At 44.2% G+C, this 12,539-nt stretch overlaps 1 protein-coding gene across 1 annotated transcript; it reads right to left on the reverse strand.

Moving 5' to 3' along the window:
- Positions 1-64: 64 nt before the first annotated feature.
- On the reverse strand, positions 65-5,288 carry MRPL19 (mitochondrial ribosomal protein L19). Its single transcript, XM_063150942.1, has 6 exons — positions 5,211-5,288; positions 4,899-5,010; positions 3,190-3,308; positions 2,498-2,632; positions 1,159-1,340; positions 65-400 (listed from the first exon to the last, which is right to left on the reverse strand). Exons 1-6 carry the CDS (start codon positions 5,266-5,268, stop codon positions 185-187), a joined length of 822 nt encoding a protein of 273 aa, XP_063007012.1. The 5' UTR covers positions 5,269-5,288; the 3' UTR covers positions 65-184.
- Between the last annotated feature and the right edge of the window lie 7,251 nt (positions 5,289-12,539).

The raw sequence follows: 12,539 nt of genomic DNA on the forward strand, positions 1-12,539 counted from the left end.
AATGACTTGAGGGCATTGAGAGGGCAGTGGATGCTTGAGCCACAAAAATCTGTTCATGCTGAAATCTGGAAAGGTTAACTTTATTGTTGCTTTGCCCATGTATATACAAAACTTGACAACTGATCATCCACACAGTAAACTAAAAATATTAATTTTCTCAGGAATTCTAGACTGCAAAAACCCATTATTTTTCAAGTTCTTCACTCAGTTCTTTCCGAATCTTTTCCTCTATTTTTGAAGTATCATATTCTCTCAGCATGTCGAACTCCAGCCATGGCTGGCTCCATTTCTGTGCTGCTTGCATTTTATGTTCTGGTAGCTCAAACTTGATTCCTTTTATATTGTATTTGGGTCTTTCCCACCGTTTTGACCATGGTTTAGGTTTCATTCGTACCTGCACCTAGAGTGAAAGATGAAAACATTTTTTAAAACCCAAAACAGTAAAAGGGTACTAAGAAATTAGATTTTTGATTGTGATCTTGGCAAAAGGTGACAACTGCTGCTCTAACAGGAGGAAAGTAAGAGAAAACTGACCAATCTGTCAGTGTATTTAGTAACTACTAATTTATGATTGTTATTATAGTATCTTGTAACACTTTTTAATTAACACTGTCTTGATTTATCACAGAGTGCTTAACTGAAACATAAACTGAAGATAACTCATCTTTTCTAGTTTTACTCCTTATGAAGAAAAAAATAAAAGTAGCATGAGAGGGAAAGGGAGGAATTGCCATACTGAGTTTCTACACAACACTCTGGCAGGGTCTGATGGTTTTTGGATCTTCCCCAAGATGCAGATTTTAGGTGACTCTTCCATCTTTCTTACCTTGCTTCCTGACACCAAGCACTCCTGAATCACTAACTACATTAACAAAAACATTCCTGTAAGAAAAGCTTTCCCTTCTGCACAGCTCTACAGAGGAATGTGGAGGCTGCTCCTTTTTGTGTATCTTCAAAATGAACTCCAGAGGATGGTAGGTGTTTACATTCTCACCATTCTTTCATTATAGAAAATGGCACAAAGACTTGCCTGATTTTATCTACTTTTGTCACCCTGGTAAGTGATGTAGCAAAGAGCTGCTCCAGCCTGCCAGGATAAGTCATAAATGGAAGCTGTAAACAATGCTGTGCTTTGCCCCTGACACACGTGGCTCCTACCTTGTTCACAGGGATTTCCTCGTGCTCCATGCGAGGCACAGCTTTCATGTTGACATCGACAGTGCTGTACTCGGGGAGGGCGTCCCGCAGGTACATCAGGTTCTCATCCAGCCTCTTCTCCAGCTTCAGCACCTCGATGGCCTGGATGCGAGGGCTGTACAGTTCATAACAGATTTCAACCCCTTAGAGACAGAAAGCCTGCTTTAATGCAACAAATTCAGGAGCAGAATTGCTTCAGTTACACATTTCTGTATCATTGCAAACTGCTGTTTAGTCCTCAGAGCACTGCGGTGCTGTGTGCAGTTGTGATTGTACTTGTGCACTGTGTCTGCACATTTCTTTGTAAATCAAATCTTTGAAGCCATTCTGTATAAGAGACTTGAATGGCTCAGATTTAAGGAAGATGAGCTTGGGTTTTCAACTTTATTTCCTTTTGGTTACAATGGCTGTTATTTATGCATCTCAGTGTAGGTGTTGTGTGTATGAAGAGACACCCATCCTTTCAATATGTGCCCTCAGAACTCCACTATTTGTACTGCCCCTGATTTTGTCATAATTCAGAATATGAACCTGTGATAAAACTCGTCTAATCTGCTGCTTATTAAAACAGTTCACACCTACATCCTAGTTCATGAAAACACACAGTGCTCAAACTGGGCTGGTATTAACATGGTAACAACCTAGGCTCAGACATAAGCACAACCTTCTCAAAATGTCCAAAAATTACTGTGCAGTTCCATACCTTCAAGTACAGAGCACATCAGCATTTCTGTGTACACAGTTTTAAACTTGCACAGTACTCTAACAGGCAGACTCATACTTTCACTTCAATCTGCTGTTTTCCTCCCCACAGACCCAATTTCTACAACATAACACATTTTTTGCTGAACACTTGTGTCACAGACATATTTTATGAAATATCCTTTCGTTAGGATCTTTTCTCTGGAGAAGCTGGGAGGCCTCAGAAACAAAATGTAAACAATGATTATCTGCTCTGTGGAATGCAGGTGCATCTTTGATTAGTCTCATGCGGCTGTTTTTAATTAATGGCCAATTACAGTCCGGCTGTCTTGGACTCTCTGGTCAGTTACAAGATTTTATTATCATTCTTTTCTATTCCTTGCTAGCCATCTGATGAAATCCTTTCTTCTATTCTTTTTGTAGAGTTTTAGAATATCGTTTTCTTTTAATATAATATAATATAATATAATATATATTAAAAAATAACAAATCAGCCTTCTGAAACATGGAGTCAAGATTCTCATCTCTTCCCTCACGCTGGGATCCCTGTGAACACCACCACACACTTGCAGCACAATCAGCACATCTGCAACCCCACCTTGGTCTTCTATGACATTGCGGAGGACAAAGGTGGCGCCGAGCCCGGTCCCTCCCCGCTGGATGCAGATCCCCACAAAGCGGCTGCATTTGTCACCGGCCAGGGGATTCGCAGTCGTCACGGCCAGTATACTGCCTGCCAGAAAATGGATTGGAATTAATAGTTAACATGTTCATTTAATATGTTAATAAACAGTTAGTATGTGCCAAAATGTGGGAAGAATCAGGCAAAGTGCATTGATTCAGGTACATTTTAAAAATACTTTTGCTTCCCATCCAAACTGCCAGAAACAGAAAAAACTGCGAAGGTGACCTGAATTAATATAGCCTGAATTAATATAGCCTGATACTGCAGGCTAACTGCAAACTATCTTCACTTTTTTGTTTTTTGCTCTTCCCTATCCAAATTGAATATAATTAATCCACTGTATTCTTTTTCTTTAGCTCTGCTGGTAAACCATATGCTCAAGGGCCAGGATTGAAAAATACCCACATAAGGATCACATTAGGATTACTCTTTTAGTTAATCAGGATGCAAATATGAGATTAAAATATGAAGTGTTACATATAGAAACACATCCAGTTGATCTAACACACCTGAGACTTTATGTTTTATGCTATTCTACATATGACCACACTCCACACAATGTAAAATACTGCCAGAATCACAAAAGTTTTAGTGCTGACACTGACCGACATAGAATTCTGGGATGTTGAAAACTTTTCTTCTCTGTATCATATCCTTTCTTTCTATATAGTATTTAAGAGGATCTTTTCTCCCTCTGGGAGGTATAAATTCAGGGCTCAGGAACCTGTAAGAAAAGCCAAACTTTTAGAAGTATGAAACAAAAACATTTGCATAAAAAATACGAGACAATTCCAAGTATTTAGCCTAAGAATTATCAGCTGTTGCCTTTTCAGAGATATGAACTGCAGTCTCTGAAGTCACCAATTTTATTTAATTTTTGCTTTTTTATATCGAAAAGGAATTTTTTGTGGGGTTTTGATATTGGTTTTGGGGTTTTATGTGGCTTTTTTTGTTGCTGCTCTTTTAAACAGAATTTTTTCCAAACCAGTAATACATGTTGGTCTCAGAGGAGCTGACTGAAAGAGGCCAATTCAATTAGTGCTGTCACAGCTTAGAAACACGTTATTTCATGGTTTAATTGTAATCCCCATGACTGAACACCTACTATTTGTTGACTTTAATAACAGAAATGGAAGAATCTATTACAGTTTTCACAAACTGATTCTACAGGACACACCACATAAATGTCCTTTTGTGTTACAGAAACTTAAATAGACTGGTAAAATGAATTTTTTGCTACTAAAAAGTTAAATGATGCCAAAAAATTTCCCCATTAACTTCAGTTATTGACTGCTAAGCTGAGTGCATATTTCCTGACATGGATTGGCTTGAGTGAGAACCATTTCCAAGAGATATTTGGATGTGCTCGCTCAGGTTTGGATGGCAAGACCATCTGCCCTCAGAGCAGACAGATGAAGGTGGACTCAATTCAGTTGTACAGATGCATCTTAAAAGTCTTGGATCTGGCCAGGAGAGAAGTGCCCAACAGAGAGAAGGACAAATGCAAATCTGCCCTACAAACTTTATGGTGCTGTGGGGGCAGCAGAGGTTCTGGCTGGTGCTGCTGCCCATTGGCAGCAAACAACACCAAACCTCCTCATGATCTTCAAAGTGAGGTTTTGGAGGGAGCAGATGAATAATACAGTGCCACCACTCTTCTTCCAGACACAGCACTGCACTTTCAACCACTGGGTCACTTAAAGTAGTGCAAATTTGGCTTAAAACCCAGGGAGGTTGTGGATGCCCCAGTCCTGGAAGTGTTCATGAACAGGCTGGATGGGACTTGGAGCAAGCTGCTCCAGTGGGAGGTATCCCTGCCCATGGCAGGGGGGGTTGGAATGAGATGATCTTTAGGTTCCTTCCAACCCAAACCACTCTGTGATTCCATGAAATGGGCTGAGGTGACAAAAATACCCAGAATGAAACATCTCATGAAGGCTACCAGAGACATCAGGTCCCTATCACAACCAATGATGCACAACCAGCACTGAAGTCCAAGGCAAAGGCAGACACAGGACCTGTGTCACTGTCACAAAGGGATGCCTTTAACAGACATGATCTCCCACATTAACCCCAAAGCTGCAAAAGTATTTACTGCTCTATGTTTTTTTTCCATGTTTCATTGCTTTCAGAAACTCCAGAAACAGTATTTTAAGGCGCTTTGAGCATATTCCAACTCAAATATCTTTGCTAGAATTTTACAAACCGTGTTGTTTTTTTCTTTTTTTGTTATAGTAATTCCTTGATTCTTTAAGTGAGTGCTCACACAGTGAGAGCCCGAGCACGGCCCAGGTGAGCAGCGGGACACCCTCACCTGCTCTCCTCCTTCTTCGTCTTCCTGTCGATAATGACGGGCTTCGGAGGCGGCTGGAATTTCGGTGGCTTTCCATCGCTGCTCACTCGACACCCCGATAAAGAAAAACACCCTATAAAATACAACAGAACGTTTAAAACACCCGTGATTTCAAGTTTAACCTCTCCCCACCAAAGCAGGGCATGGCACCACAACCCGCCCGCCAGGCCAGGAGCCTCCTCCCCCCCGCTCTGTGAGCCAGGGAGGGCAGGAGGAGGGCGCGGGGCCCGGGGGAGGCTCGGGGGTGAGGGCGAGGGCCCGGGCGGTGCTCACGGCCAGGCAGGGCGATGGCGGCACCCCTCGGCAGCAGCCTCCCACAGGCGGCCGCCATGACGGCTGTGACGCGGCCGCTACGGCGAGCGCGGGGGGACAAAGCGCGGCGGGACGGAGCGCGGGGGCGGTGCCGCCTCACGGGGCGGTGCCAAACTGGAGCAGGTTTGGGTGGGATACCGGGAGAGAATTCCTCGCTGTGAGGCGCTCTGGAGCAGGTTTGGGTGGGATAGCGGGAGAGAATTCCTCGCTGTGAGGCGCTCTGGAGCAGGTTTGGGTGGGATAGCGGGAGAGAATTCCTCGCTGTGAGGCGCTCTGGAGCAGGTTTGGGTGGGATAGCGGGAGAGAATTCCTCGCTGTGAGGGTGGCGAGGCCCTGGAACGGACTGCCCGGAGAAGCTGTGGGCTTCCATCCCTGGAAGCATTCCAGGCCGGGTTGGAAGGGGCTGGTTTTGTGGGAAATGCCCCAGGGGAGGGACATTACATCCCAACCCGTTCTGTGATTTGGGGATGAAGGGGAACAGAGCGGCCCCTTCCACCTCCATCCCTCAGGGCAGGGGAGAGGGGCAGGGGCTGTCCCTGGATGCGGAGCTGGAGCTCCCGGTGCATCCCCGGCATCATCACAGCTCAGCACAGGCACACTGTAGGAGCTCCTTGGACATCACAGAGGTTAGGAATTCACCAGAGGTTATGAATTCACCAGAGGTTATAAATTCTGGCTTTGCCACGTGAAAGTGGTGGTGTGTTTTCCAGGAATGCACTTCTGTGTGTTTTCATGATAAAAGCACTCAACTAAAATTTTTTTTCGAGGCCATTCTGTCCATACTTCAGATATCCTGCAGTCTCAGTGCTTTTCACCAAGATTAGTTTAGAAATTATTGTATGCAAAAGTACTGTTGAGGTATCTTTATTTTGTTTGTGTCAGTCAGGTTTCCTTGGCCATCAGTCTGGATTCAATTAATGCCTACAGAGGCAGGAGGAAGGTGAATTGTAAATGCAGGTCTATAAATAACGCCCCACAGTTTAAACTTTGCAGAGATTCACTTCAAAATATCCCTGACCCCATGAACTAATTAGATCCATCATGTTATCTGTGATGTTCCCCCAACCCTTTTATTGTTTGCAGATGACTGCCCAAGCCCCCTCATTAACCCGAATAATTTCCTACTTTGTGATCTGGTGCTTGGCTTCTCAACTGTGCTTCAGCAGACGATAAGGTGTGCAGAAAGCAAGTGACAGGTTTCTGTAATCTGGTTAACAGCTAGTTAATCAGCAGGATATGGACGGGACAGAAGAGGGCACTCTAACTCTTAAAATACAAAAAAAATCTCCAGTACTGAGCACACACTCCTCAAGTTTAATATTTTCTTGGTTTTTTTTTAATGTTCTTATCCGTTACGTGAGCACTATTAAAAAGGTAGCATAATATTTTTCAGGGGTGAGGAATTATCATGTAGGTGTAATCACAATACCTTAATGGTGATTGAGGAGATAACAAAATAGCTGTGAGGAGATGTGTGGGCTATGACTTGGGAAATTACAGATTTGTAGCTCACAACTGTCTTTATGGAAGAGAATTGGATGTTTCAGTGTCAGGGAGCCACTTTTAACTCCCTGACTGACCACTGTGGATTGCAGGCTAACAAAACCACTCTGATGGGCTGGAACTGCCCTGAGCTCAGGGAACTTCCCTTGAGGTGCCCTACAGGGCCCAGAAACTTGCCCCTGTGTATTTCCCAATTCCTGTGTGGGTTGTTGAGGCACCCTGGCATCAAGACACTGGAACATGTGTTGTTGGGTCTCTTTTTTTCAGGAACAGCTTTCTTGAGTTTGAAATAGAGGGGCAAGACACTCCCCTTGAGTTTCTTCATTCTGTCACATCAGACAGAAGGAGAAGGGCTGCCTCCCTACTCTTATTGCCTATATAACAAAATCTATGAGAATATGGATCACTTTACTGTCACTGGGATAGGGTGAGGCTCGTGAATGAAAGGCATCACTGTTCTCAGGTGAGATAATGAGGAGGGCAGTGAAGATGGTGAAGGGCCTTGGGGGGAAGCCCCATGAGGAGTGGCTGAGGACACTTGGCTTGTGCAGCCTGGAGAAGAGACTGAAGGGAGACCTCACTGCAGTTACAGCTTCTGGTGAGGAGAGAGGAGAGGCAGAGGATGATCTCTTCTCTGTGGTGACCAGTGACAAGCCCTGAGGGAATGGCCTGAAGCTGTGTCAAGGAAGGTTTAGGTTGGATGTTAGAAAAAGGTTTTTCACCCAGAGGGTGGCTGGGCACTGGAACAGAATCTTCTCCAGGGAAGTGGTCACAGCACCAGCCTGGCAGAGTTCAAGAAGTGTTTGGATGATGTTCTCTGGCACAGGGTAGACTTGATGATCCTTGAGACTCGCTTCCAACTCAGCTTATTCTGTGATTAAACAGACTTTTGTACTTCTCTGAATTAATTCTGACTTAAACTTATTTCTAGTCCCTCCTGTCCAATCCTGGGGATGCTCACTTATCTATCTATCTAGGTTCCTTACTAATCAAATCTGAGTTTCTTTGGGAAGGAAAACAGGACAGGTAGTAAACAGTGCTTAGCCTGATCCTCTCTCATCTGTGGAAGTAGAATGTGACCGAGATCTTCCATTGAATGCCATCCTTCATGTTAGTGTCTTTGAAGTCTCCTCCCTTGTTTCAACACCCTTCTTGAAGTATTTCTTTCAAAACTGAACATGGCAGTTCAGCAGTGCTGGCAGTCACCCCAAACACCCTCAGTTATCCAGCTGGACAAGCTGCCACCTCCAGCCTTTTTCAAACCCAAATCTCTTTTGACGTCAGCATTTCAGTGTCTCCCTCCCTTGATGTATCAATAAAGTCAAGAGATTCTCTCCCAGGTCAGCAGTACAACTGATCCTCCCTCTTTGCACTGCCTTGGCAAAGATTTCACTGAATGATGGTCCTGCTCATTAGAGGAAAAAAGGCCAATGTTGAAGGAGGAAGGAGACCTCGTGTTTTGCTCTCCACATTCTTTGTCACTCTGAGCCATCCGTTTTTGATTTCTGTGCTTTAACTCAGCTTTGTTGTAACAAAGGCTGACGAACAGACCCTCTCAGATCATATGCTGCATTTACAAGTTACAGGAGGGGAGGGGTGCACATTTCTGGTGTGGGGGTGCCCAACAGATTGTACTGGCCTGAGCTGACCTGCTGACCTGGATTTAACCTGCTCATGTCCCCAGGAATGCAGTGCTTCAGCCCCAGCACCACCAGGATCAGGGCTGTCAGAATCACCTTCCAAAACAGTCTGCATTTCAGGCTGAGATCCCAGAGATTTCTTCTGAACACCTGAGCCACGTTGCAGCAGCCCCAGCACAGCTGTCTGTGGCCTGTCAGAGGGTGTGAAAGAAGGGAGTGAGTTTTCACGTTTCCCAAGGGAACATGGATGTATTTTTGTAGGAAACACAGCCAAAGAGGTGACACCTGCTGTTATTATTACTGTGTCTCTAAAGAAAAAGAGATATCTGTGAGGGGCTAAGCTGCTCTGGAGATCTGGTCTGTTGTCCCTTAGGAGTTGAGAAGAGGCAGCTGGATGTCCCCAGATTACAAAAGAAATGGGACTGGCTCATGGAGGGCCTCTCCACCTCATCTTCTAGCTAAATTACACCCATTTCAACCTGTCAAGCTATTCATAGCTGCTGTAGCCCCAGCAGTGGCTGGTGGAGCAGACATATCTCCTCTCAGACTGTCCAGAGGTACCTGAATCCTTCAGGCTCTCTTGCAAACCTGTGCGAGCAGAGACACAAGGCCATGCCTGGATTCCTCTGTGTCCTGTTTATCCCAGGTACCAAAGCAGCCCTATAAACTACTCTGGAAAGGTTTGAGTATAGTGGATTTTATTAGAACCTTGAAACAATCTGATGTACATTCTAGTCTTTCTGGAAGCTTCCCTTTAATGAGACATGAGTTATTGGTTAACTTAAGGTGATTTGACCTAGCTGAAAATAATCAAAGAAATCCCAAAATGTCACTTAAAATGACCTCAAGTGCCAGGCCCTTCTGGAAAGAGCAGCTGCTCATTAAGGTGGCCATCAAGCATCCACAGTTACATTTTTTCCTTACTGTAGAGCAAGCAAAGAGGAGAGGGAGAGCTGTTCTTCAGACACAGCATCCCAGCACTGAGCTCAGGAAAGCGATGGACTGGAAAATCTTCCGCTCCTTCTGTCAAAACAGCCGCGGGCCTGGGTTGTTTTGGAGCCTGGGTTGTTTTGGAGCCTGGGTTGTTTTGGGTCGTGCATCCTGCAGGAGCCACACACAGTTAACCCTGCCAGGCCAGTGCCTGCTCTCCCCTCTGTGCAGTGCTGGGAAAGGGCTCACATCTGCTCCTCTGAGCCTGAGGCTTCCAGAGGGCCTCTGGCAGCAGCCATGGCTTCCGAGGCACATCACTGCCGTGTTCGTGCACACCCGTGCTCTTCCATTTCCTTTTCCCTTTGTTGCATTCCAGCCCTGGAGGGTAAATTGTTATTGTATAACCTGTATGGGTTATAAAAAAAAATGTGTGCCAGTGATTTCTGTCAGGGTGCAGGGGATGTATGAAATGTTATCTGGTTTGTTGGTAGCTTTGCCAGTGCCTCAGTAGATGCTGACTCTGTGTTCAGAGTCAGAAATGTCTTTAAATTCCTCTTGGAATCTGTGATGTTTTAAGATCATTGAGAATTTGAGCTGTGTGACTTTGTTGTTTTTCTTGTCTTATGCTCTTGATTATGTCCCCACTCCTCTTGATTATGCTCCCACTCAGAATTCTGTTTCCTCTGGGATGTGTGGCACCCTTACAGGTTACGGAAGGAAACTGTCTGACTTCAGCATTTATAAAACATTTGATTCTACTAAATTTCTGATTTAGTAAGAAATTTTAAAGAGGAATTGTGTCTAATATGGAAGACAACGTTGAAATTACTCCAATAATCCAATAAACTGTGTAGAAGGTATATAATTGCTTAGAGGTTAAAAGAGTGAGATGTTATGAGTTTAGAGAGTTATGAAGGGTGTGTGACAAAGCAAGGTTAAGTTCAGTAAATGATGCCAGAGGTCTTTCCCTTAGGCAGTAAATTCTTGGGTCTCCTTGAGTCCTGTGTGGGTCCAGAGGCCAAGAGGTGTCCTTGCCTCCAAGCTTCTATAGTCTGAGTGATGGAGGCTGAGTGCCAGAGCCATTTTACAGAAAGCTGCTCCAGGAACACCATTAAATAAATAACTCATTGATGAATCCAGGCAGCTCCTTCAGTACTTATCTCAAACTGGAAGACAGGTCTTGGGTTGGGAGCATCTATCTCATTCCAGAAATTGGAAGTCCTGTTGGGACTACAGTTGGGAACCTAAAAAGACCTCCTGTTTCCTGAGATGCTTAAAAACCCAATTGAAATGAATTATAAAAGAAATCCCATTTATCTTGAAAGGCAAGTGTAATCGAAAGACTGATGGGTGAACTCCCAGGTACCTTTACATTTCATAGAGTCAATATTTGTTCTTTCTCTATTTATAACCCCATTACTCTCTCTAGGTGGGCAGGAGATTTCAGGGGGAACCATTTGTTTTTCTTGATTAATGTATTAATGCTGGTGGTTTGTCATAGTAAATTATATCTATTATCTCAACCTCTGTATGCAGGAGGAAAAGCAAGTCAAAAATTTATGATCAAATTGCTCAAAGTCATGGCTTCTCATTATTTTTAACAAAGCAAATCAATTTCTGCTCTTCATTTTTGAGTGACTAGTGACTAACCTGAAGAGAAAATGTCTTTTATATCTTTTGTTTAGCAAAAGCCCTTTAGAAATCATAATGTTATTTTCCAGTGCACTGGCTCAGCTGTGTGCAGTACTGTTGTGTGAAAATAGGTGGGAGAGAGAAACTGCTGCCTTGCCTTATGTCTCACTTTGCTTCCCTCTGGACTCACAGCAGGGCTTTCACCTGAGAACTGGGCTTTACAAGCTTTGAGTCTCTGCCTCTTCCACAACGGAAGCAGCAGCTCTGGACACTGACTGAACTGAAACCAGCTGAAGAAACTCTCAGCTCTCCTAGTTGTTCACAGCACCATTTGTGGCAATCTTCTTTGGGTGAAAACCAAACTGCCTCAAATCAGACTCCTTTTAATGGACAAAGCTGCTCTTCCTCTATCAGAAGGTTCATTTTACAGAAGGAGCATTAGGTGGAGATGAGCTGTGTTGGGATAGATTCAGTGAACAGAAAAAAATTGGTTTACCTTTCCCACTGGGAAAGGAAAAGGGAATTTGATTAGTTATGCATGTCCAAGATAGGGGTAGCAAGTGAAGCAAGAAATTACCTGCAGTGTAGTAATAAATGTAAGAGATTCTCCATGGACAAGAAGACCTGAGATTGAGAATGACCAGGGAAGGGCTGTGCATGAAACAGCACCCAGGGGATTAGTGCAGGACAGGGCAGAGCACAGCACCAGTGTTGGGCAGGGTAAGGCTGGCAGGGTGATGCTGGCTTGTCAGTGTTCACAAGGGGATAGTCCAGCAAAAACTGAAAATATTTTGGAATCTAAGCAGGCTGTAGTCTCTTTTTGCCTCTGCTGAGGTGTTTCTGAGGCAAGTTACTTGTGTTAGAAAAGCCATTTTTTATACTTATTTTATGTAGTCTCTGGATGCACGCACCCACTGAGCTGTGCCCATACACACACAGCTCTGCACATAACACTGCTGTCAGTCCAGGCAATGCCCAGCCTAGTGAACTCTGACATCTTCAAATCTCATGTAAAATAGCTGTAAAAACCTGTAAAGTTTCCTTCCTTCCTCTGCATCCTTTCTAGCTGGTCTGGTGAGCAGTGTTACCACATTAGGTATCAGGGATGTGTGAGCCAGGTGCCCAGAGACAGTGACTGCAGCCAAATTTCAGTATGAGCTTTCTGCAAGGAGAAGCATCTCTTGCCCTAGAACCAAGTTAACTAATGATAGTGTTGTGGCTACAGAGTGTGGAGATTTTACTGTCTTGGGCTTCAATGCCCTTGTCAATGCCTTGGGTTGTTTTAGATGACATAGTCCAGTGCTGTCTGCACTGCCCAGCACACCTGGACTTTGTCACTGGATAGTCTCTTGGGACCACTGTGAAAGAAAATACCTGGTGATATTCTTGGCCTGAGTACTAAAATGCATGTGAAAGCATATGGTTACTCTTGAAACAGCCCTCTCAAATGGAAAAGATTTAAAAGAGGAAAGGAAAATGTATATTTAAGTACATGTGAAAGGAGAACACAAACCTGTTCTTCTTGCAAATGGTAGATGTAGTCCATTGTTGAATTTGCACTGATGCCAGTGAAATTACACTTGGG

Source organism: Melospiza melodia, chromosome 3, assembly GCF_035770615.1.
Source record: "Melospiza melodia melodia isolate bMelMel2 chromosome 3, bMelMel2.pri, whole genome shotgun sequence".
Taxonomy (NCBI): Eukaryota; Metazoa; Chordata; class Aves; order Passeriformes; family Passerellidae; genus Melospiza; species Melospiza melodia.

Bases quoted from the DNA above. Each gene is read 5' to 3' on its own strand.
- MRPL19 (XM_063150942.1), bottom strand. From the start codon at position 5,268: ATGGCGGCCGCCTGTGGGAGGCTGCTGCCGAGGGGTGCCGCCATCGCC. The intron at 3,309-4,898 runs GTGAGGGTGTCC...CTTTTCTTACAG, and splicing joins ACGAAGAAGGAGGAGAGCAG to GTTCCTGAGCCCTGAATTTA. The intron at 401-1,158 runs GTAGGAGCCACG...CTTTCACTCTAG, and splicing joins AGGAAATCCCTGTGAACAAG to GTGCAGGTACGAATGAAACC.